The sequence below is a fragment of the Artemia franciscana genome, chromosome 3 (assembly GCF_032884065.1).
Source record: "Artemia franciscana chromosome 3, ASM3288406v1, whole genome shotgun sequence".
Taxonomy (NCBI): Eukaryota; Metazoa; Arthropoda; class Branchiopoda; order Anostraca; family Artemiidae; genus Artemia; species Artemia franciscana.
This window is the reverse complement of record NC_088865.1, coordinates 20,525,033-20,546,699: the sequence shown is the minus strand read 5'-3', so window position 1 is coordinate 20,546,699 and position 21,667 is coordinate 20,525,033. Positions and strand designations below refer to the sequence as shown.

At 35.0% G+C, this 21,667-nt stretch overlaps 1 protein-coding gene across 5 annotated transcripts in view; it reads left to right on the top strand.

Moving 5' to 3' along the window:
- Window positions 1-21,667, top strand: part of LOC136024994 (cytoplasmic FMR1-interacting protein-like) — a 144,758-nt gene that overhangs the window by 73,944 nt on the left and 49,147 nt on the right. For 4 of the 5 annotated variants that reach the window (XM_065700609.1, XM_065700610.1, XM_065700611.1 and 1 more), the window contains exons 10-12: window positions 9,628-9,758; window positions 20,137-20,390; window positions 21,493-21,561. In XM_065700609.1, the coding sequence (XP_065556681.1) occupies window positions 9,628-9,758; window positions 20,137-20,390; window positions 21,493-21,561 (454 nt within the window). The remainder of the gene's footprint in view (window positions 1-9,627; window positions 9,759-20,136; window positions 20,391-21,492; window positions 21,562-21,667) is intronic. The other variant, XM_065700612.1, reaches the window with a different exon arrangement.

Genomic DNA, 21,667 nt, shown 5'->3' with positions numbered 1-21,667 from the left:
GGACCCGGTCGGGGTGAGATCTAAGTTTCGAGGTCCTAAATATGAAGTTTTTCATTAAGATATGATTACTCTCTCAAGTTAAAAATACCTCATTTTTCTAATTTTTAAAATTAACCTCCCCCCAACTCCTCCAAAGACAGCAAATCCGTTCCGGTTATGTCATTCCCGTATCTAGGACTTGTGTTTATTTTTTCCACCAAGTTTCATCCCGATCCCTCCACTCTAAGCATTTTCCAAGAGTTTAGGTTCCCCCCCATGATATCCTTCCAGACATCAAATTTCAATAAGATCCGATCACTCCTTCGTAAGTTAAAACTACCTCATTTTTCTAATTTGTTCAGAATTACCCCTCCCCCACAACTCCTTCCAAGAGAGCGGATCTTCCCGGTTATATCAATCACGTATCTAGTACTTGTGCTTATTTTCCCACCAAGTTTCATCCCGATCCTTCCACTCTAAGCGTTTTCCAAGATTTAGGTCCCCCCCCTCCTCGGTTCCTCCCAATGTCACCAGATCCAGTCGTGATTTAAAATAAAACCTCTGAGACACGATATCCTTCCAAACATCAAATTTCATTAAGATCCGATCACTCCTTCGTAAGTTAAAAATACCTCATTTTTTTCAATTTTTTTCGAATTAACCGGCCCCCTACTCCCCCAGACGGTCAAATCGGGAAAACGATTCTTTCTAATTTAATCTTGTTCGGTCACTAATACGCCTGCCAAGTTTCATCGTCCTAGCTTTCCTGGAAGTGCCTGAAGTAGCAAAACCGTGACAGACAGACCGACAGAATTTGCGATCGCTATATGTTACTTGGTTAATACCAAGTGTCATAAAAGTGGAATTTTTATACCAAGTAAATAAAAAAACTAGTTTTTTAAAATGAAAGTAAGGAGCAACATTAAATCTTAAAACGAACAGAAATCACTCCGTATATAAAAGGGGCTTTTCCTCATCAACGCCTCGCTCTTTACGCTAAAGTTTGACTCTTTCTCTTAACTCTATTTTTAAAAAAGTAAGAAACTTTAGCGTTTCTTACTTAGAACAGAGCGGGGCGTTGAGGAGGAAAAGCCCCTTTCATATACGGAGTGATTTCTGTTCGTTTTAAGTTCTAATGTTGCTCTTTACTTTCATTTAAAAAAAAACTTGTTTTTTTTATTTAATTTCTGGACTTTTTGAATTAATGCATGTTTTGATCTTGGCTCTCCGTACATAAATAATTAAAACGAAATTAGCATATAATTTAATCGCAATTAATCGGAAGATTTTGAGGAAAAAGGAGCGAGGGAGGAGGCCTAGTTGCCCTCCAAATTTTTGATTACTTAAAAAAGCAACTAGAGCTTTTAATTTTTTACAAACGTTTTCATTGGTAAAAAAATATACGTAACTTACGAATTAACTTACGTAACGAACTTCTATATTCGTATGTTTTTATTACGTATATGAGTAGGTTCAACCCTCGTCGATACCTCGCTCTTTACACTAAAGCTTAGATTTTTTCCTAATTCCTTAAGAATGACCTCTGAATCACTAAGGCCGTAGAATAAATAGTTGAAATTACTAAATATACTTTAGCGTAAAGAATGAGGTATAACGAGGAGGTAAACCCCTCATATGCATAATAATATTTGTTCGTTTTAAGTTTTAATGCTGCTCCTTACTTTCAGTAGAAAAAACTTTTCATAGTTATTTTTTATTGTTTTTTCAAATAATGCTAGAAAATGCTGCGCCCCTTTCATTGAAATTCTCTTCCCCCATGAGAAGTTTCTCCATGGAAATATCCTCCCACATACCCCCCCCCTCAACTCCCCCCTGAAAACGTCTGTACACTTCCTAGTAACCATTGCTATATGTAAATACAGGTCAAAGTTTGTAACTTGCAGCCCCTCCCACGAGGACTGTGGGGGAGTAAGTCGTCCCTAAAGACATACTTATTAGGTTTTTTGACTATGGTGAATAAAATGGCTATCTCAGAATTTTGATCCGCTGACTTTAGGGAAAAAATGAGCGTGGGAGGGGGCTTAGCTGCCCTCCAATTTTTTCGGTCGCTTAAAAAGGGCACAAGAACTTGTAATTTCCGTGCCCTCCTCTCGCGACATTCTAGGACTACTCAGTCGATACGATCACCCCTGGGAAAAAAACAAATAAACACTCATCCGTGATCTGTCTTCTGGCAAAAAATGCGAAATTCCACATTTTTGTAGATAGGAGCTTAAAACTTCTACAATAAGGTTCTCTGATACGCTGAATCTGATGGTGTAATTTTTGTTCAGATTGTATGACTTTTAGCGGGTGTTTCCCCCTATTTTCTGAAATGAGGCAAATTTTCTCAGGCTCGTAACTTTTGATGGGTATAACTGATCTTGATGAAACTTATATATTTTAACTCAGCATTAAAATGCGAGTCTTTTGAAGTAACTATTAGTATCAAAATTAAAATTTTTAGAGTTTCGGTTGCTATTAAGCCGGGTTGCTCCTTACTACAGTTCGTTACCACGAACTGTTTGATAGTTACATCAAAAGAATTGCATTTTAAAGCCGATTGTAAATATATAAGTTTCATCAAGTTTTTACTTACCCATCAAAAGTTACAAGCCTGAGAAAATTTTGGGGAAATGACTCCATATATGAAAGGGACTGTTCCCTCCTCAACGTCCCGCTCTTTACGCTAAAGTTTTTTACTGTTTTAGAAAGTAGAGTTGAGAGAAAGAGTCAAACTTTAGCGCAAAGAGCGGGGCGTCGAAGGGGAACAGCCCCTTTCATATACGGAGTAATTTCTGTTCGTTTTAAGTTTTAATGTTGCTCCTTACTTTCAGTTAAAAAAAACTTGTTTTTTTCAAACAGTTCGTGGTAACGAACTGTAGTAAGGAGTGACCCGGCTCAATAGTAACCAAAACTCTAAAAAATGGAGTTTTGATACCAATAGCTACATCAAAAGAATTGCATTTTAATGCTGATTTTAAATATATTAAATAAAAAAAACAAGTTTTTTTAGCTGAAAGTTAGGAGCGACATTAAAGCTTAAAACGAACAGAAATTACTTTGTATATGAAAGGAGCTGCTTCCTCATCAACGCCCCGCTCTTTACGCTAAAGTTTGACTCTTTTTCTCAGCTCTGCTTTTTAAAACAGTAAAAAAAACTTGCGTAAAGAGCGGGGCGTTGATGAGGAAGCAGCCCCTTTCATATACGAAGTAATTTCTGTTCGTTTTAAGTTTTAATGTCGCACCTCACTTTCAGCTAAAAAAAACTTGCTTTTTTTATTAAATTTCTGAACGTCTATGAATCAATGCATGTTTTAATTTTGGCTCTTCGCAGAGGAATAATTAACACGAAATTTGCAAGTTTATTTTTTTGGGCTAAATGGCTTTTTCATAGTTTTGATCGAATGATTTTGAGAAAAAAAGGAACGGTGGAGTAAGTCTAGTTGCACTGCGATTTTTTGGTTACTTAAAAAAGCAACTTGAACTTTTAATTTTTTACAAATGTTTTTATTAGTAAAAGATAAACGTAGCTTATAAATTATCTTACGTAACGAACTTTTGTAATCTCATGCTTTATTACATATATGAGGGGTTCAGCCTCTCGTCAGTACCTCGCTCTTTACACTAAAGATTAAATTTTGTCCCAGTTCATTAAGAATGACCCCTGAATCACAAAAGCCGTAGAATATACAGTTGAAATCACTAAAAATACTTTAGCGTAAAGAGCGAGGTATTAGGAGGAGGTGAGCCCTCATATGCGTAATAATTTCTGTTGGTTTTAAGTTTTAATACTGCTTCTTACTTCCAGTTGAAAAAGTTTTCATATTTATTTTTTCATTGTTTTTTTTTTCAATAATGCTAGAAAATCCTGCGCTCCCTTCATGGGAATTTTCTTCTCCCATGACAAATTCCTCGATGGAAAGTTCCCCCAACTTATCCCCCTTTTGTCAACCCCTCCTCCAACCAAAAAATCCCCCTAAAAAAGCCTGTACACTTCCCAATAAGCATTACTATATGTAAGCACTGGTCAAAGTTTGTAACTTGTAGCTCCTCCCACGGGGACTGTGGGGTAGTAAGTCGTCCCCAAAGACATAGTTAAAAGGCTTTTCGACTACGCTGAATAAAATGGCTATCTCAGAATTTTGATCCGTTGACTTTGGGAAAATAATTAGCGTGGGAGGGGGCCTAGGTGCCCTCCAGTTTTTTGGTTACTTGAAAGGGCACTAGAAATTTTCATTTCCGTTAGAATAAGCCCTCTCGCAAGATTCTAAGACTACTGGGTCGATACGATCACCCCTTGGGGAAAAAAACCAAACGAACAAACACTCATCCGTGATCTGCCTTCTGGCAAAAGATTAAATAAAAAAAAAAAACAAGTTTTTTTTTAACTGAAAGTAAGGAGCGACATTAAAACTTAAAATTAGTAAAATTAACAGAAATTACTTCGTATATGAAAGGGGCTGCTTCCTCATCAACGCCCCGCTCTTTACGCTAAAGTTTGTCTCTTTCTCTCAACTCTTCTTTTTAGAACAGTAAAAAACTTTAGTGTAAAGAGCGGGGCGTTGATGATGAAGTAGCCCCTTTCATATACAAAGTAATTTCTATTCGTTTTAAGTTTTAATTTCGCTCCTTACTTTCAGTTAAAAAAACTTGTTTTTTTTATTTAATTTCTGAACGTTTTTAAATCAATGCATGTTTCTATTTTGGCTCTCCGCAGAGGAAAAATTAAAATGAAATTTGTATTTTTTTTTTTTTTTTTTTTTTTTTTTTTTTTTTTTTTTTTTTTTTTTTTTTTTTTTTTTTTGGCTAAATAGCTTTCTCATAATTTTGATCGAATGATTTTGAGAAAAAAGAGCGGGGGAGGAAGCCTAGTCGCCCTCTGATTTTTTGGTTAATTAAAAAGGCAACTAGACCTTTTAACTTTTTACGAATCTTTTTATTAGTAAAAGATATACGTAACTTATAAATTAGCTTACGTAAAGAACTTTTGTATTCTCATGTTTTTATTACATATATGAGGGGGTTCGCCCCCACGTCAGTACCTCGCTCTTTACACTAAAGCTAAAATTTTGTCTCAATTCATTAAGAATGACCCCTGAATCACAAAAGCCGTAGAATAAACAGTTGAAATCACTAAAAATACTTTAGCGTAAAGAGCGAGGTATTAGGAGGAGGTGAGCCCTCATATGCGTAATAATTTCTGTTTGTTTTAAGTTTTAATGCTGCTCCTTACTTCCAGTTGAAAAACTTTTCATATTTATTTCTTAATTTTTTTTTTTCAATAATGCTAGAAAATCCTGCGCTCCCTTCATGGAAATTTCTTCCCCTATGACAAATTCCTCGATGGAAAGTTCCCTCAACTTATCCATCTTTTGTCAACCCCTCCCCCAACCAAAAAATCCCCCTGAAAAAGCCTGTACACTTCCCAATAACTATTACTATATGTAAGCACTGGTCAAAGTTTGTAACTTGGTGCCCCTCCCACGGGGACTGTGGGAGAGTAAGTCGTCCCCAAAGACATAGTTATAAGGTTTTTCGACTACGCTGAATAAAATGGCTATCTCAGAATTTTGATCCGTTGACTTTGGGAAAATAATTAGCGTGGGAGGGGGCCTAGGTGCCCTCCAATTTTTTGGTCACTTAGAAAGGGCACTAGAACTTTTCATTTCCATTAGAATGAGCGCTTTCGCAACATTCTAGGACAACTGGGTCGATACGATCAACCCTGAAAAAAAAACAACAAACAAACAAACAAATAAACACGCATCCGTGATCTGCCTTCTGGCAAAAAATACAAAATTCCACATTTTTGTAGATAGGAGCTTGAAACTTCTGCAGTAGGGTTCTCTGATACACTGAATCTGGTGGTGTGATTTTTCCTCTAGGGGATGTTTCCCCCTATTTTCTAAAAAACGCAAATTTTCTCAGGCTCGTAACTTTTGATGGGTAAGACTAAACCTGATAAAACTTATATATTTAAAATCAGCATTAAAATGTAATTATTTTGATGTAGCTATTAGTATCAAAACTCCATTTTTTAGAGTTTTGGTTACTATTGAGCCGGGTCGCTCCTTACTACAGTTCGTTACCACGAAGTGTTTGGTAGATAGGAGCTTGAAACTTCTACAGTAGGGTTCTCTGATACGCTGAATCTGATAGTGTAATTTTCGTTAAGATTCTATGACATTTAATGGATGTTTCCTCTTATTTCCTAATATAAAGCAAATTTCCTCAGGCTCGTAACTTTTGATGGGTAAGACTAAACTTGATGAAACTTATATATTTAAAATCAGCATTAAAATGCTATTCTTTTGATGTAGCTATGGGTATGAAAATTCCATCTTTTAGAATTTTGGTTACTATTGAGCCGAGACGCTCCTTACTACAGTTTGTTACCACGAACTGTTTGATAAGTTTCATCAAGTTTAGTCCTACCCATCAAAAGTTACGAGCCTGAGAAAATTTGCATTATTTTAGAAAATAGGGGGAAACACCCCCTAAAATTCATAGAATCTTAACGAAAATCACAACATCAGATTCAGCGTATCAGAGAACCCTACTGTAGAAGTTTCAATCTCCTATCTACAAAAATGTGGAATTTTGTATTTTTGCCAGAAGGCAGATCACGAATGCGTGTTTATATGTTTGTTTGTTGTTTTTTTTTTCCAGGGGTGATCTTATCGACCCAGTTGTCCTAGAATGTTGCGAGAGGCCTCATTCTAACGGAAATGAAAAGTTCTAGTGCCCTTTTTAAGTGACCAAAAAATTGGAGGGCACCGAGACCCCCTCCCACGCTAATTATTTTCCCAAAATCAAAGGAATGGCTGAGATAGCCATTTTATTCAGCGTAGTCGAAAAACCTTAGAACTACGTCTTTGGGGACGACTTACTCCTCCACAGTGCCCGTGGGAGGGGCTACAAGTTACAAACTTTGACCAGAGCTTACATATAGTAATGGTTATTGGAAAGTGTACAGGCGTTTTCAGGAATATTTTTTGGTTGGGGGAGGGGTTGAGAAGAGGGAGATATGCTGGGGGAACTTTCCATCGAGGAATTTGTCATGGGGGAAGGAAATTTCTATGAAGGGAGCGCAGGATTTACTTGCATTTAATTAAAAAAAAACAATGAAAAAGTAAATATGAAAAAGTTTTTTTCGGCTGGAAGTAAGGAGCAGCATTAAAACTTAAAACGAACAGAAATTATTACCCATATGAGGGGCTCACCTCCTCCTAATACTTCGTTATTTACGCTAAAGTATTTTTAGTAATTTCAACTATTTATTCTACGGCTTTTGTGATTCAGGTGTCATTCTTAATGAATTGGGACAAAATTTAAGCTTTAGTGTAAAGAGCGAGGTACTGACGAGGGGGCGAACCCCCTCATATATGTAATAAAAACATGAGAATACAAAAGTTTTTTACGTAAGCTAATTTATAAGTTACGTATATCTTTTACTAATAAAAAGATTCGTAAAAAATTAAAAGTTCTAGTCGTCCCCAAAGACATAGTCATAAGGTTTTATTTTTAATTTTAATTTATTAATTAAATTTATTATTATATTATATTTTATTTATTTTATTTTAATTTTTCATATACGCAATAAAAAAACACGAATATAGAAGTTCGTTACGTAAGTTAATTCGTAAGTTACGCATAATTTTTACCAATGAAAACGTTTGTAAAAAATTAAAAGTTTTACTTGCCTTTTTAAGTAATCAAAAAATTGGAGGGAAACTAGGCCTCCTCCTTCACTCCTTTTTTTTCAAAGTCTTCCGATAATTACAATGAATTAATATACAAATTTTGTTTTAATTATTTATGTGCGAAGAGCCAAGATCAAAACATGCATTAATCCAAAACGGCCAGAAATTAAATAGAAAAAAACAAGTTTTTTTAAATGAAAGTAAGGAGCAACATTAAAACTTAAAACGAACAGAAATTACTCCGTATATGAAAGGGGCTTTTACGCTAAAGTTTCTTACTGCTTTAAATAGTAGAGTTAAGAGAAATAAAGCAACTTATTAAGCAACTTTATTTGTTAATAAAGCAACTTAAGTTTAAAGAATATGTGACATCAGAACTAGATTAAACTGCAATGATATGATTCTTAGAAAATAGCCTTTACATAAATTTTTCTCAACGATTTTCTTTATTAGTTTGTGTTTCGAGTAGCAGCCTAGCCTTAACTACTTTATAATCGAAAAATATTATCAAATTCATTATATTAATTACTATTATATGCGTGCGCTCAGAAAAATCTTAGGTTGGATACAAAGAAACCCGTGCCTTTAATTAAAATTAAATTAAAAAAAAATTAACTTAAAATTAAAAGTGACATTAAAACTTAAAACCAAAAAAAATTTCCCATATGTGAAAGGGGCTGTCCCCTCCTCAACGCCGTGCTCGTTACGATAAATTTTGAATCTTGGTCGCGACTCCACATTTTGAAATAACAAAAACTTTAGCATAAGGAGTGAAGGGTTGAGGAGGGGACAGCCTCTTTCATATACGGAATAATTTCTGCTCATTTTAAGCTTTAATGTCGCTGTTGCGTTTTAAGTTTTTAATGGCTATCTCAAAATTTTGATCAGATAATTTCGGTGAAAAAAGGGGCGTGGGAGGGGGCCCAGTTGTCCTTCAATCTTTTTGATCAATTAAAAAAGCACGAGAACTTTTAATATCCGTTTGAATGAACCCTCTCCCGATATTCTAGTACCACTGGATCGATACAACCACCCCTGTTAAAAAAACAAACGAACACGCCTCTGTAATCTTTCTTGCGACAAAAAAAAAGCAAAATTCCATATTTTTGCAGATAGGAGCTTGAAACCTCTATGGTATGGTTCTTGGTTCTACGCTGAATCTGATGGTGTGGTTTTCATTAAGATTCCGTAACTTTTAGGGATGTTTTCCTCTTCTTTCGAAAATAAGGCATTTTTTTTTTCAGACTCTTAACCTTTGATGGGTAAGACTAGACTCGATGAAACTTATATATTTGAAATCAGTATATAAATCCGATTCTATTGATATGTCAATTGGTATCAAAATTCCGTTATTTACAGTTTTGGTTATTAATGATCCGGGTCGCTCCTTACTTACAATTCGTTACCACCAACTATTTGATCAAAGTTTATGTAAAATAAAATTATTGTCATTGAAGTTTTTTTTTTTTTTTTTTTTTTTTTTTTTTTTTTTTTTTTTTTTTTTTTTTTGCTTGGCAACGCTGTATTGGTAGCGTTGTTAGTATCTTTGTTTCTTATTAAGACACATTAAAGTGCCTAAGTTTTTTCTACGATCAGTGTCCCATAGTCCCTGAGATTTTATCTTTGAAAATTTGGAGAAAAATTCTTAGCGAATTTTGAAGTCTCAGGCAAGCCAACAGAAGTGTAATTTATATTTAGTGTAATAGTATACTTTTCAATTTAGCTTAAAAGGTTGGTAGAGGGCTCATTTGATAAGAAAGAAAAATCAAATTTCTAATGTCCTTTTGAACTGCCTTAATGGCAAGGAGGACAGTTCCCCCTCCCCCCAATAATTTGGAGAAAGAATTATTATATAGTCCATGTCCCTTGACTATCCAGATATGCACCCCTCTATGTACCCATCTATTTACAGTATACTTTTCAATATAGCTTTGTTTTTTAGTGTAATTGTATCAGTTCGCGAAACCTGTGCTGACTGGGCAAGAGGAATAGAGCCGTCAGATGACCCCGCTTTGAAAGGAAAGAAGGATCCAGATAATGGATATGATTTGAAAGTACCCAGGCGTAATGTTGGTAAGTTTAATAAATTTTACCTTAATTTAGCCAACAAAAAAAAAATATGATTGCCATGTTAGTCTACTGAGTCTAATAACTATAATAAGCCGTTACTAGCATTAATGTATCATCCATGACATATAAACATATAGCTATAATATAGTTCTTTTTTCTTTTTTTATGAAAAAATACATCGAGCTAATGGCTGCAGCCTTTGAAACTAAATGTCTGCGCTACTTCACCTACCATAATTTAGTCAGAAAACTAAAACTCTTTAAACGTATTAGAATATAACAAACCATTTTTTCGTAAATCTAGCTCCAGAAACTCCCAAAGCTTGACCATGTTCAATGAACAGATAGACCCTGTAATCCAAAGATCATATTTAAAGATCAGATTCATGGTTCTCACCGTTGAGGTCACTCTCCTAAGGGATTGAGGGATAACTTCACTCCAAATAATATTTTTGAGATACCCAAAGTCGATGGAAAGCTGTTTTCGTTATAACGAGATTATGTATAGTCATGTATATATCTATATATATAAAAATAAGTTGTCTGTGTGTGGATCTGTGGATGGATCAGGTGACGTCATGTTTGTTCGCATATGACGTCTGAATTATTTCACACTAATACAAAAGAAGAAAAAAACTAAAAAAGGTAAAAACTACAAAAAAACTAAAAAGAAAAAAAAACTAAAAAAGCTAAAAAACTAAAAAAAACTAAAAAAAGGTAAAAATCTAATAACTAAAAAAAACTGAAAAAAAAAAAGGCAAAAACTACAAAAAAAATAAAAACTAATAAAAAAACTAAAAAAGCTAAAAAACTAAAAAAAACTCAAAAAAACTAAAAAAAGGTAAAAAACTAAAAAAAACTAAAAACTAAAAAAGAAAAAAACTAAAAAAAAGGAAAAACCTGAAAAATAAAAGAGAAAAAGAAAACTAAAAAAATATGAATAAATATATATAAAAATAAGTTGTTTGTGGGTTATGTCTGTCTGTCTGTCTGTCGAGTGACGTCGTGTTTGTCCGCATATGACGTCTGAATTATTTCACACTAATACAAAAGAAGAAAAAAAACTAAAAAAGGTAAAAACTACAAAAAAAACTAAAAAGAAAAAAAACTAAAAAAGCTAAAAAACTAAAAAAAACTAAAAAAAGGTAAAAAACTAAAAACTAAAAAAAACTGAAAAAACTAAAAAAAGGCAAAAACTAAAAAAAACTAAAAACTAATAAAAAAGCTAAAAAACTAAAAAAACTAAAAAAAGGTAAAAAACAAAAAAAATCTAAAAACTAAAAAAGAAAAAACAAAAAAAAGGAAAAAACTGAAAAATAAGAGAAAAAGAAAACTAAAAAAATATTAATAAATATAAAAAATATAAATATAAATATAATATAAATTAGCAATCAACAAAGCACCGAGACACAAATGACGACCGGGACACAGGGAGTATAAATGACGACTAGGACATAAGTAAAAAAAAAAAAAACTAAAAAAACTAAAAAAATGGTAAAAACTACAAAAAAACTAAAAACTAATAAAAAAACTAAAAAATCTAAAAATCTAAATAAACTAAAAAAGAAAAAAAAGAAAAAAGGAAAAAAATAAAGGAGAAAAACAAAACTAAAAAACGAATGTATATACAGACCGGGACACCGGGATACAAATGACGACCGGGACACAGGGAATATAAATGACGACCGGGACACAGGGACACAACTACAATGGGGACGCCGGGGGGGCACAGGGGGATATAAATGACGACCGGGACACCGGGACACAAGGAATATAAATGACGCCCGGGACACTCAAAGAGAAATCACAGACTTGAACACCGGGACACAAATGACGACCGGGACACAGGGAATATAAATGACGACCGGGACACAGGGACATAACTACAAAGGGGACGCCGGGGTGCACAGGGGGATATATAAATGACGATGGCGACTCAGGGAATGGTCGATTAGCAATCACCATCAACAAAGCTCAAGGGCAATCATTAGAATCATGAGGTATAGATCTGAATACGGATTGCTTTCCCATGGACCATTATATGTTGCATGTTCAAGAGTCGGTAAACCTGACAATCTATTTATATGCACAGACAATGGGACAGCAAAGAATGTTGTATATTCGCAAGTTTTACGTAGTTAAAACATATATATATATATATATATATATATATATATATATATATATATATATATATATATATATATATATATATATATATATATATTCACAGGTGGGACATAGGGACACAACTACAATGGCGCGTAACTAATATGGCGCGTAACGACTTACGCGCGCGGGGGGGCTTGGGGGGGGCGCGAAGCGCCCCCACCAACTAGGTGTTGGGGTGGCGCGAAGCGCCACCCCAACAGCTAGTATATATATATATATATATATATATATATATATATATATATATATATATATATATATATATATATATATATATATATATATTCCCACATCTTGTTGCAAATCTTCTGATTTTGTCTTCTTTTTCTCTCATAGTCTGCCGATTTCAGCTTATTGCTAGAAAACGGTATAGGTCAAACCTCCTCGGTTTTACAAAAAAATTTGGACCTCAGGCCGGCTTGATGAAAACGACATTGCATTTTGGAAAGAAGCGTATAATTCTTGCTTGGGACCAAAAACAGTGATACTTTGCTACTAATGGAGCCAGAGCCTACAGCGTTTGGGTTGACATGAAGGGTTCAGAAATTAGGCTCCAAAGTTTTGTTCCAATGAGCCATATTACTGTTTTTGACTGGAAAGCTAGCAGACAAGCTGGAGGCACTAGTTTCAAGTCTAAGTTAGACTAAAATCAAAAAGTCTAGATTTGCAACGATTACCTGGCCTGATCGCGAAAGAATTTAGAGCTTTCCCTTTCCTACTTTCTATGTAGTGATGTTAGAAAGTTGGCCTAGTTTTAAATCTTCTTTTAGACCAAGACAAATAATTTATTTTTCAATGCTTATCAATAGCCCTTGATTGGCTTACGAAAGTATATGAGATCCGTTTTCTACTTAAATTGTGGTACAGATTTAAAAAAAAACCTGGCTTGTGTTTTAAAACAAACGAGAGACTGGTAAGTAACAATTGGCTGTTATGCCCTAGCCATCTTTGCGATGGAGGGTTTGCATGTACCTATTTCTTAGCGTCTGATCCATTCGATGGTACGAAAAATTTGGTTTCATGATGGCTACAGTGAGAGAAAGGCAAGTAAAAATAGATTTTTTAGAGCACCGACATTTTTTTTTTTTTGGTTAAGAGGTTGAAAACTTCTGCAAATTAGTTAGCCTTTTGTTGGATCGAAAAAACTAGGAAAAGAGGACTCAAAGACAAGTCAGAGAGTTTTGATTAAGAATCAGTTGTTATGTAATTCTACTGACCGGTATCGTTACCGCTTCCACTATATTAGTATGATTATGATGATTTTTAATGAGAATTTTTATTAATGATCTGACGCATGTTGTGAAAGCTCTGCCCAGAATTGACAACTTTGTTGACAACGGTCCGAGTAAGACCCAGGTTACTATGCTCTTATTTGCTGATGATACAACCTTAGTGTGTGTTGCCCCTACGGAACAACTGCTCATGACAATGATAAATGCAGCAATGAGCAAGATATGTGCATGGCTTCAAATAAACCACTTTGACCTGAATATAGATAATTCAAATTTTGTTGTTTTCTCTTGATCGCCGAATTTTTACTCTTGGTTTACGGAAATGATTATGGAGCGGGGAATTGTTAAACGAACAAGGTTCACCAAATATCTTGGAATCAATGCTGATGAAATCCTATCATTTAAAGATCATGTGAAGTCAGTTTCAAAAATATTGTCACGTAACTTAGGTATCATGCTCAAATTGAAACATATTTTCCCCCCAAATGTTCTACGATTGTTATACTTTTCCCTGATTCACGCCTACATTTTGTATTGCTCGTCAATTTGGCTTGGTACTTTCCCTTTGATAGTTCGTCCAATCCGTGTGATCCAGAATAATGCTATCCGAGTTTTTTGTGGTGTTGGGTACCAGGAGTCTATGAGGTCTGTGTATAGAGAATTAAATATAATGCCTGCAGCTGGATTACGTGATTTTTATTCGTCGATTTTTGTATATATAAGTTTTACAATGAGAGCCTGATTGTTTTAAAGGAATATTTTGTGAGAGGTCTGATGTTCACCACCACGTTACTCGGATACGAGGAAATACTGCGGTTCCTCGATTAGTTTCAAGTAGGTCTTCTTTTTCACTTAGTTACAGAGCTTCAAAACTTTGGAATAAACTGAATATAGATATCAAGGAAATAGGTAGCTTTGGCCAGTTAAGTCTGATTTACGTGTGGAGTTGCTTGGTTGGTATACTTTTGAAACAGATTAAATAAAATAAATTTTAAATAAATAATTATTTAGGTAATTTTTTGTTGTCTTTGGGTCACGCAAGGTAATGTATTGTTTATGTTTTTTATGGTTGTTGGTTTCGGGTCTAATTCTTCATATTCTCTCATTCTACATATTCTCTTTTTTTTCCTGAATTTAGCACAGCCTCGCAAGCTTCGCTTATGTTTTAGCTTTGATTAAGAAATGTTCATGTCTAATAAAACTGTTTTACTACTACTACTACAACTTTGAAAAGCAAGGGATAGCTTTGTAGTACCAACTAGGTTGTACAAGATTATATTGCAAGTTCTGAGCTCATTTATTAGATATAAATTTAAAGGGGCTTACGATTTTAGTTTTAACGTATACATTGAAAAATTTTGGATCAAAAGTCTGAGGTAATTTGGAAACTTGAAAATAATATTCAACTGTTAAATTGTGGTTATCTTTGTTGGTGAGAAGCTTGGATCTTTTCTTGTTGGTGTACCCATTAACGGTTCTTAATATGCATTTTAGGCTAAGAAAAATGATTTGTCTATGTTTGCTTTGTTTCCAGTATATTTAAGGGCAAGGAAATTTTTCTCCGTGCGGTTGCATAGCGATTATAAATAAGAAATACATTGCAATGACGTAGTTTCAAATTCATCAAACGGTTCTTGGTAACGAACTGTAAGTAAGGAGCGATGCGGCTCAGTAGCAATCGAAACTTAAAAAAAAGAGTCTTGATAACAATAGATATATCAAAAGCATCGAATTTTGATGCTTACTCTAAATATGTAAAATTCTAAAAAATTCTAAATTCTAAAAAATCACTCCATCAGATTCAGCGTACCAGAGAATGCTTCTGTAGAGGTTTCAAGCTCCTATGTACAAAAATATGGAATTTGGCTTTTTTTTTTGCCAGAAGAAAGATCATGGGTGTGTGTTTTTTTTCAGGGGTTATCATATCGAACCAGTGATCGTAATAACATCGGGAGAGGAATCATTTGGTCGTAAATTAACAACTGTAGGGGGTAGCCCCTCTCTAACGCTCATTTTTCCTAAAGTCACCCAATCAAAATTTTGTTCACATTATCGAAAAATCTAATAACTATATCTTTCAGAATGACTTACCCCCCCCCCCAGAGTCCCCGGGGGACGCGCTACAATTTATGAACTTTGTCCAATGTTTACCTCGAGTGACGAATCCCATCTTCTATGGTATCGCTAGATTTGTTCCAGAAAATATCGGTGAAGAAAAGATGAAAGGCCTTCTGGAAAATTGCATAAAGGCTGAGCGTATTGGTAAAAGCAGATCCTTCAGACTCCTATTTTCGACCAAACAGGACCTTCAAAGCGCAGTCGCCTCCCGTGTTAGCATCGATTATGATTAAATCCTAGTAGAGGAATACTACCCTCTCCCGCCGTGTTGCTACAAATGTCAGGATTACGGCCACATTGCCTCCAGTTGCAAAGGGGTTGCTCGTTGCTCCCACTGTGGAAAGATCGACCATACCAGCAGCAAAGATTCACCCGTCAGAATAAATGCTGCTGTGCACTTTGTGGCTCTTTGGACTATCCGTGCTACAGTTATAAGTGCCGGGTAGCCCAGAAACTACTTGCTGCTAAATGAGTTCCGAACTTCATGTGATATCTTGGAACATTAATGGCAGTTTCTCAGTGAAGATCCCCCTTAATTAAAACGCTTTGTCTTTTTGTTGATGTGCTTTGCCTACAAGAACACTTTATCACGACTGTCGGTGAAAGTTTACTCAAATTTAATCCATCATTGATTACGTATTCACGCGGGGCACGGTCCTCTGGTACTCGATCCCGGTCTGTTTAGAGATAGTGATTATTTTGTTGCTGTAAAAATTAAGAGCTTAGTTATTGCGTCTCTTTATGTTCCGACTGATTACCGTAATGATAGATCCGAAGTATTTTTTGATAAGGCTTGTCGAGAGCTTTCAAGTTTAATAGCAGATTGTGAATCCCTAAATCTAGAAGTTGTATTGGCAGGTGATTTGAACTGTAACATTTTTGATCAGTCAAGTGGACGTGCTATGATTCTTGCTAGTATGTGCCCTCAGCTCATAGCCATAAAAAACGATATAGATTTTACTTACATACATAATTCAGGGCATACGTCGGCACTCGATTTCATACTATGTTCTGATAATATTAAACGGCCTTCGAAGACAATGGTAATTGCAAATTTCCAGAGTTCGGATCACTTGCCAATAAGAAATTCTCTTGTTTTACCCATTAATCTTCCGGATGCGCCCAATCCAGCTAGTACTAATAATTGGCGCGTTGTTACCGAGTTGAGTAAAATTATTCTTCTAGCTTTTTAATGTATTAGTGATAATATTTTGCAGAAAATTGAAGTTCCGTACCAGCTGTTGAGTGAAATTTCATGTATTGATGATAAAGAAAAGCAAGTGTTACTCAACATTTATTATGCGGAGATTGTGCACGCTTTATGTGTAGCTGAAAAGCTAAGTGTTCCAACACGTTGGGTGCGAGCTGGTACGGAAAAGACTGGATGGTCAGAAAATTCGGAGCTAGTAGAGGCCTTCCGGAAATCTAAATTCTGGTTAGCTATGTGGAATTAATGTGGAAAGCCTCGTTCCGGTGCTTTGAATCAGGTCCGTTTGAAGACAAAAAGAGTTTTCCGGAATGCTATGAAATAACACCAGGCTAGTTATATTAGTAAATTATCGGAACCTGCTGTCAGTAATCCCAATTTGATTTGGCGTACACTTAAGAAGATAGAGAAAAACCAATCTTGTCATTGTGATGTAATATCGATGGGTGATTGGTGTGACTATTTTAGTGAGTTTGGACCACCTGATCAGCCTACTAAAGAGGAATATGAGACTATTCTTGATCAGTGCCTTTCGAATTCTACAAACAAATTGGGTTTTGTGGTATCACGGTCGATGCTGTCTGCCTGTATATTAAAAGTGAAGAAAAAGAAATCAAGGGGTATTGATCAATTTTGTGCTAATCATCTACAGGCTGGTTCGTTTCTTCTTCTTGAGTACCTAACTTTATTATTTGAAAGGATTTTTTCTTTGGGATTACTTCCAGATTTATTTTCTGTCAGTATAATTACCCCGGTCATTAAGAAAGGAAAACCCACCGATATTTGCAGTTCATATCAGACAATAACTGTGTCGCCTGTTCTATGTAAAATCCTTGAGTTACTGGTGATTGATGATATTACTATAAAATGTTATATACCAATGAATCAGTTTGGTTCCAAAAAAGGGGTAGGGGGTGAGCACGCAGAAGAGCAAAAGAGCACGAAGAGAAGAGCACGCAGTGAGCAAAGCAGAGGGCGTGAGCACGCACTCTGCTTGATTGCAAAACTAATAACCCATGCCCATGAAAATGATGAAACTCTTGTATTTGCTGGTCATGACATGACGAGAGCGTTCGATTCTGGTATTCATGCCCATATCCTAAAATGTGCTTATTGTAGTTCGTCTGTAATTAAAGTGCTAAGAAAAATGTACAATAAGTTGAGTGCAAGAGTAAAGGTGCTGCATCTGGGACTTGAAAATCTCTTTCACCCCCCCCCCCCATCCCTATTAAGAAAGGTATCTGTCAGAGAGCAGTGACTTCCCCGCCACTTTTAATAATAGTGTATTAATACCCCAAGAGAAAGCGCTCGCGACTTGTATGCTAGATGGAATAGATATATCAATGGTTAATTATGCTGACGGTATTCTAAATATAAGTCGTACAATAAAGAGGATTGAATTAAATTTCTGTATTCTTAATGGTGGGTATGGAGAAGTAGGTTTATCGTTCAGCAAAAGTAAAATTGAAATAATGATTTCTAATCCTAGTTCAAAAGAGCCTATCGAAATTGATATTGGTGGTGAGTTGCTAAAGCCCAAGGATCCTTCTGATATATCTGGGACTGTCTATCGGACCCAGTGTTTGTGCTACTCGTCAGTTGCTGAAAAGTTTTTTCGCTGAAAAAAACTCGTAAAGCTTAATGGCCTCCTTTTTGCATTAAATTATAAGTTTTGTAGAGCCATTCTAGGTAAAGTGTATAATGTTTTCGTTATTCCCCACTTCCTTCCATTAGCACCGTTTTTGTGTATTTTTACTGAGGCTGATATTAAAGCATTATGTAAGTGTTTTTATAAGTTCGCAAAATATTTATTGAAACTTCCGCCTTTGTCAAGCAACAGCAGCATATCAAGCAAGTATGGAGTGGCGCAGCCCGTAATTGCCGTGCAGAAGCGTCTACTGCGGTATAGGCAAGATCTTGCCTATACCGGCAAGATCTTTTTTTGCTAATTTCTCCTACTCCATATTTTGTGGATTTATGCATTATGAAGCATAATAAAATTACAATAATAGTAATAGTATTGGATTGTGGCAAGTATACAGACGTTTTCAGTGGGTGATTTTTCTGGCGTTTTTTTTTTTTTTTTTGGGCGGGGGTTACACGGGAGATCTTTACATGAAGGAAAATTCATGGGGGAAGGTAATTTTCTGTAGGGGGGATTTCCCAGTATTATTTACAAAACGATCAGAAATTAAATTTAAAAAACAAGCTTTTCAATTGTAAGGAGCAACGTTAAAACCTAAAACGAACAGAATGCACCCTTGTCAATACCTCGCTCTTCATGCTAAAGTTTTTTTAGCACTTTTAAAAGAGCTGTTGGTTCTAAAAGAACTGCGATTCAGAAGTCATTTTCAAAGAATTGGGATAAAATTTGAACTTTACCGTACAGAGCGAGGTATTGACGAGGGGGTGACCCCTTATATACGTAATAACTTCTGTTTGTTTTAAGTTTTAATGTTGCTCCTTAATTTCAGTTGAATAAACTTGTTTCTTCTTTTTTCAATTTAATTTAAGGAAAGAGTAGCTGCAGCAATATGATTCTTAGATGTCAGGGATAGGTGCATAGTGCTAAGTAGGCTCTGGAAGGTGATATCGTAAGTTTTAATCTGTAATAATGTCAGCGATTTAGAACGATAAGGTTTAACTGTTAATATTATAGTTAATTATAGTTAATATAATATTTATTACCTTCTATAGTGAAAAGTTTACAAAGGTGAAGCCAATATAACATTTTAATTCCCTTCATTAGATCCCTGACCTAAGTGTTGTTCCTGTAACAGTTTTCGTGGCAATTGCTGCAACACTTCAATTGCATAGGCAACGTAAATCTAGTTATAATTCATAATCTGAATGGACTCATCAAAAAGTAACAACGCCTAAAATATTGACAAAGTATAAAATATGGTTCAGTCCTCCTGCCTTGCGAAAAAAGTGGTATTGTAAAATAGACAAAAAAAAAAGTTTGGTTGCCAGTAGTTCTTCGACAATTTATTCCATGATTAACTTGTAGTAATTTAGCCATCTTCACAAAGAACCTACATGTCATACTTTTTATGTAATAACTTTTTCCTTGTTGCATTGGATCTTTGATTAATTGAGCATACATATACAATAAAGCGAAGTTTATGACGACAGGAGACAATTACTTCACTTCCAATCAATGTTGTTAATTAATATTAATGCTTGACATACTTTTCTCCCCTATTAGGGAATCAGCACAGAATTGGGTAATTGCATTTAAGGCTTACGGTACAATTTGATCAGGTTTTGATATAGTACTGAAATTCAGATCTTGTTTACTTTTCGGTCCCTGGACTATTGTCTGAAACTGAGTAATCTGAAAATGTAAGGAGAGTATAAATCTAAATACCTTGTATAAATTTGTATTAAAACTTGCGGGTGACATAATAGCTAAAAATTCCAAAAAATATTTAGCTAAAGTAGTAAATGTTAAAGTTTGGTTAGATTACTCTGCATTAGCTATAACCGTAAATCCTCTCTGAAACTGGTTTTTGCTACCCTTGACCCCTGACTAGTCATTTGTCTACCCTTTATATTGAAGTAATCTGATTCGTATTGAACATTGATTTAAGTAACAAGCTTAACTAAGAAAAATAAAAAATCCGGTAGTCCTCTCATGAATATCATTATAGGACCCTCGTCAACGCAGTTGTACATGGTTCGCACGATGCTCGAATCTCTAATTGCTGACAAGTCTGGGGGTAAGAGGACGCTTCGCAAGGATATAGATGGAACCTATTTAATGGCTATTGACGCTTTTCATAAGAGCTCTTTCTATTGGACATATCTTTTGAATTTTGGTCGGACACTTCAACAGGCTTGTGATTTGTCTCAGTTGTGGTACAGGGAGTTCTATCTTGAAATGACAATGGGAAAACGAATACAGGTAGGCTATTTATATAAGAAAGTGAAAGAAAGTTTAAAATGTAGTTCATTTAGAATATAATGTCATTAAACAAAATGAAAGAGTATAGAAGAAAAAATGGCAATTAAACGCTTAAATACGTCTCAAGACACTAGTGCATGCATGTTTCTAATGACGACGTTTTGGAATAGAAAGTCGTTAGCCGCTTTCACATTGAGCAACGTGGTATGTGCTTTTAATTGAAGTCGTCTTTAAGTTTCTTAATAACAGCCCAGTTCAATCCAAAACGTTTTAGACATTTATTTTGATTGAAAATGGAATTAAAACTACTTATGATTGAAGTAGGAATTATAAAGATGAACATTTGTGCACTAGAAGAACATTTGAAAACAAATTTAATTTGATCCAGCAAATCTCTTCTGATTTGCTTGGGTCTAACACTTTTACTTTTCTCTTTTTCCAGAAAGTTAAAAATCTTTTCTTTTTTCAAATCTTTTCCACATTTGGGCTTTAATTTCGCCGAGATCTTGTCCTTAGTGAATAGAAGGCGAATTTATTTTTTTCATTTTCACTTTATTGAGTGAATGTGGAACAGCGTGTAAAAAGTATAGACATAGGATTCTCCGTTAATCATGATTGCACTAATTCTTTCTGACAAAAAAAAAACGTTCTAGAATAGTTAAGGATACCATCATATGGAGAAGGCAGGTATTTACCCCCTAACTCTTTGGAAAAAGGTTTTAAAAAAATGAGAAGTCCTGGAGAAAGTAAGTTTACTGGCCCAAGCTACCCTGGGTTTGGCCTCTGTAGATGATAATGAGGTAGTCATGTCCTTGTAAAGCAAACACTGTGCTGTTTTTTCTAATGGAGTATGAATTTTGTTTTTAGAACTGCCCTTAAACGTAAAAGTGCATAGAGAAGAATCTTTGAATCTTTGATTCAAATTTGTTTAGTAACATCAAAAAGCGAATATCTATTCAAAATATTATCAAAAGCAAATGTAGTAGCTGTGTTATTATCACCCAATCAAATGTTTCACTCCTTTTGTATGGTGATACAAATATTGGTCCATTTTATAGCCTTTTTGTTCTAAATGTGTTCCTTATTTTTGTTTGTCGGCTAGAAGTGTCAAGTTCAGCACATCCACAATGAAGAATGCACTGACCTTGTAACCATGGAAAAACGTATTCAGGTATTCAGTGTATTGTTCTTCGTCTTAGATTGAGGCATGTGTATTCTAACTTTGGAGTCTTAACCCCGTTATTTACACCTTAGTTTGAGGGCTAACAGGACCAGCT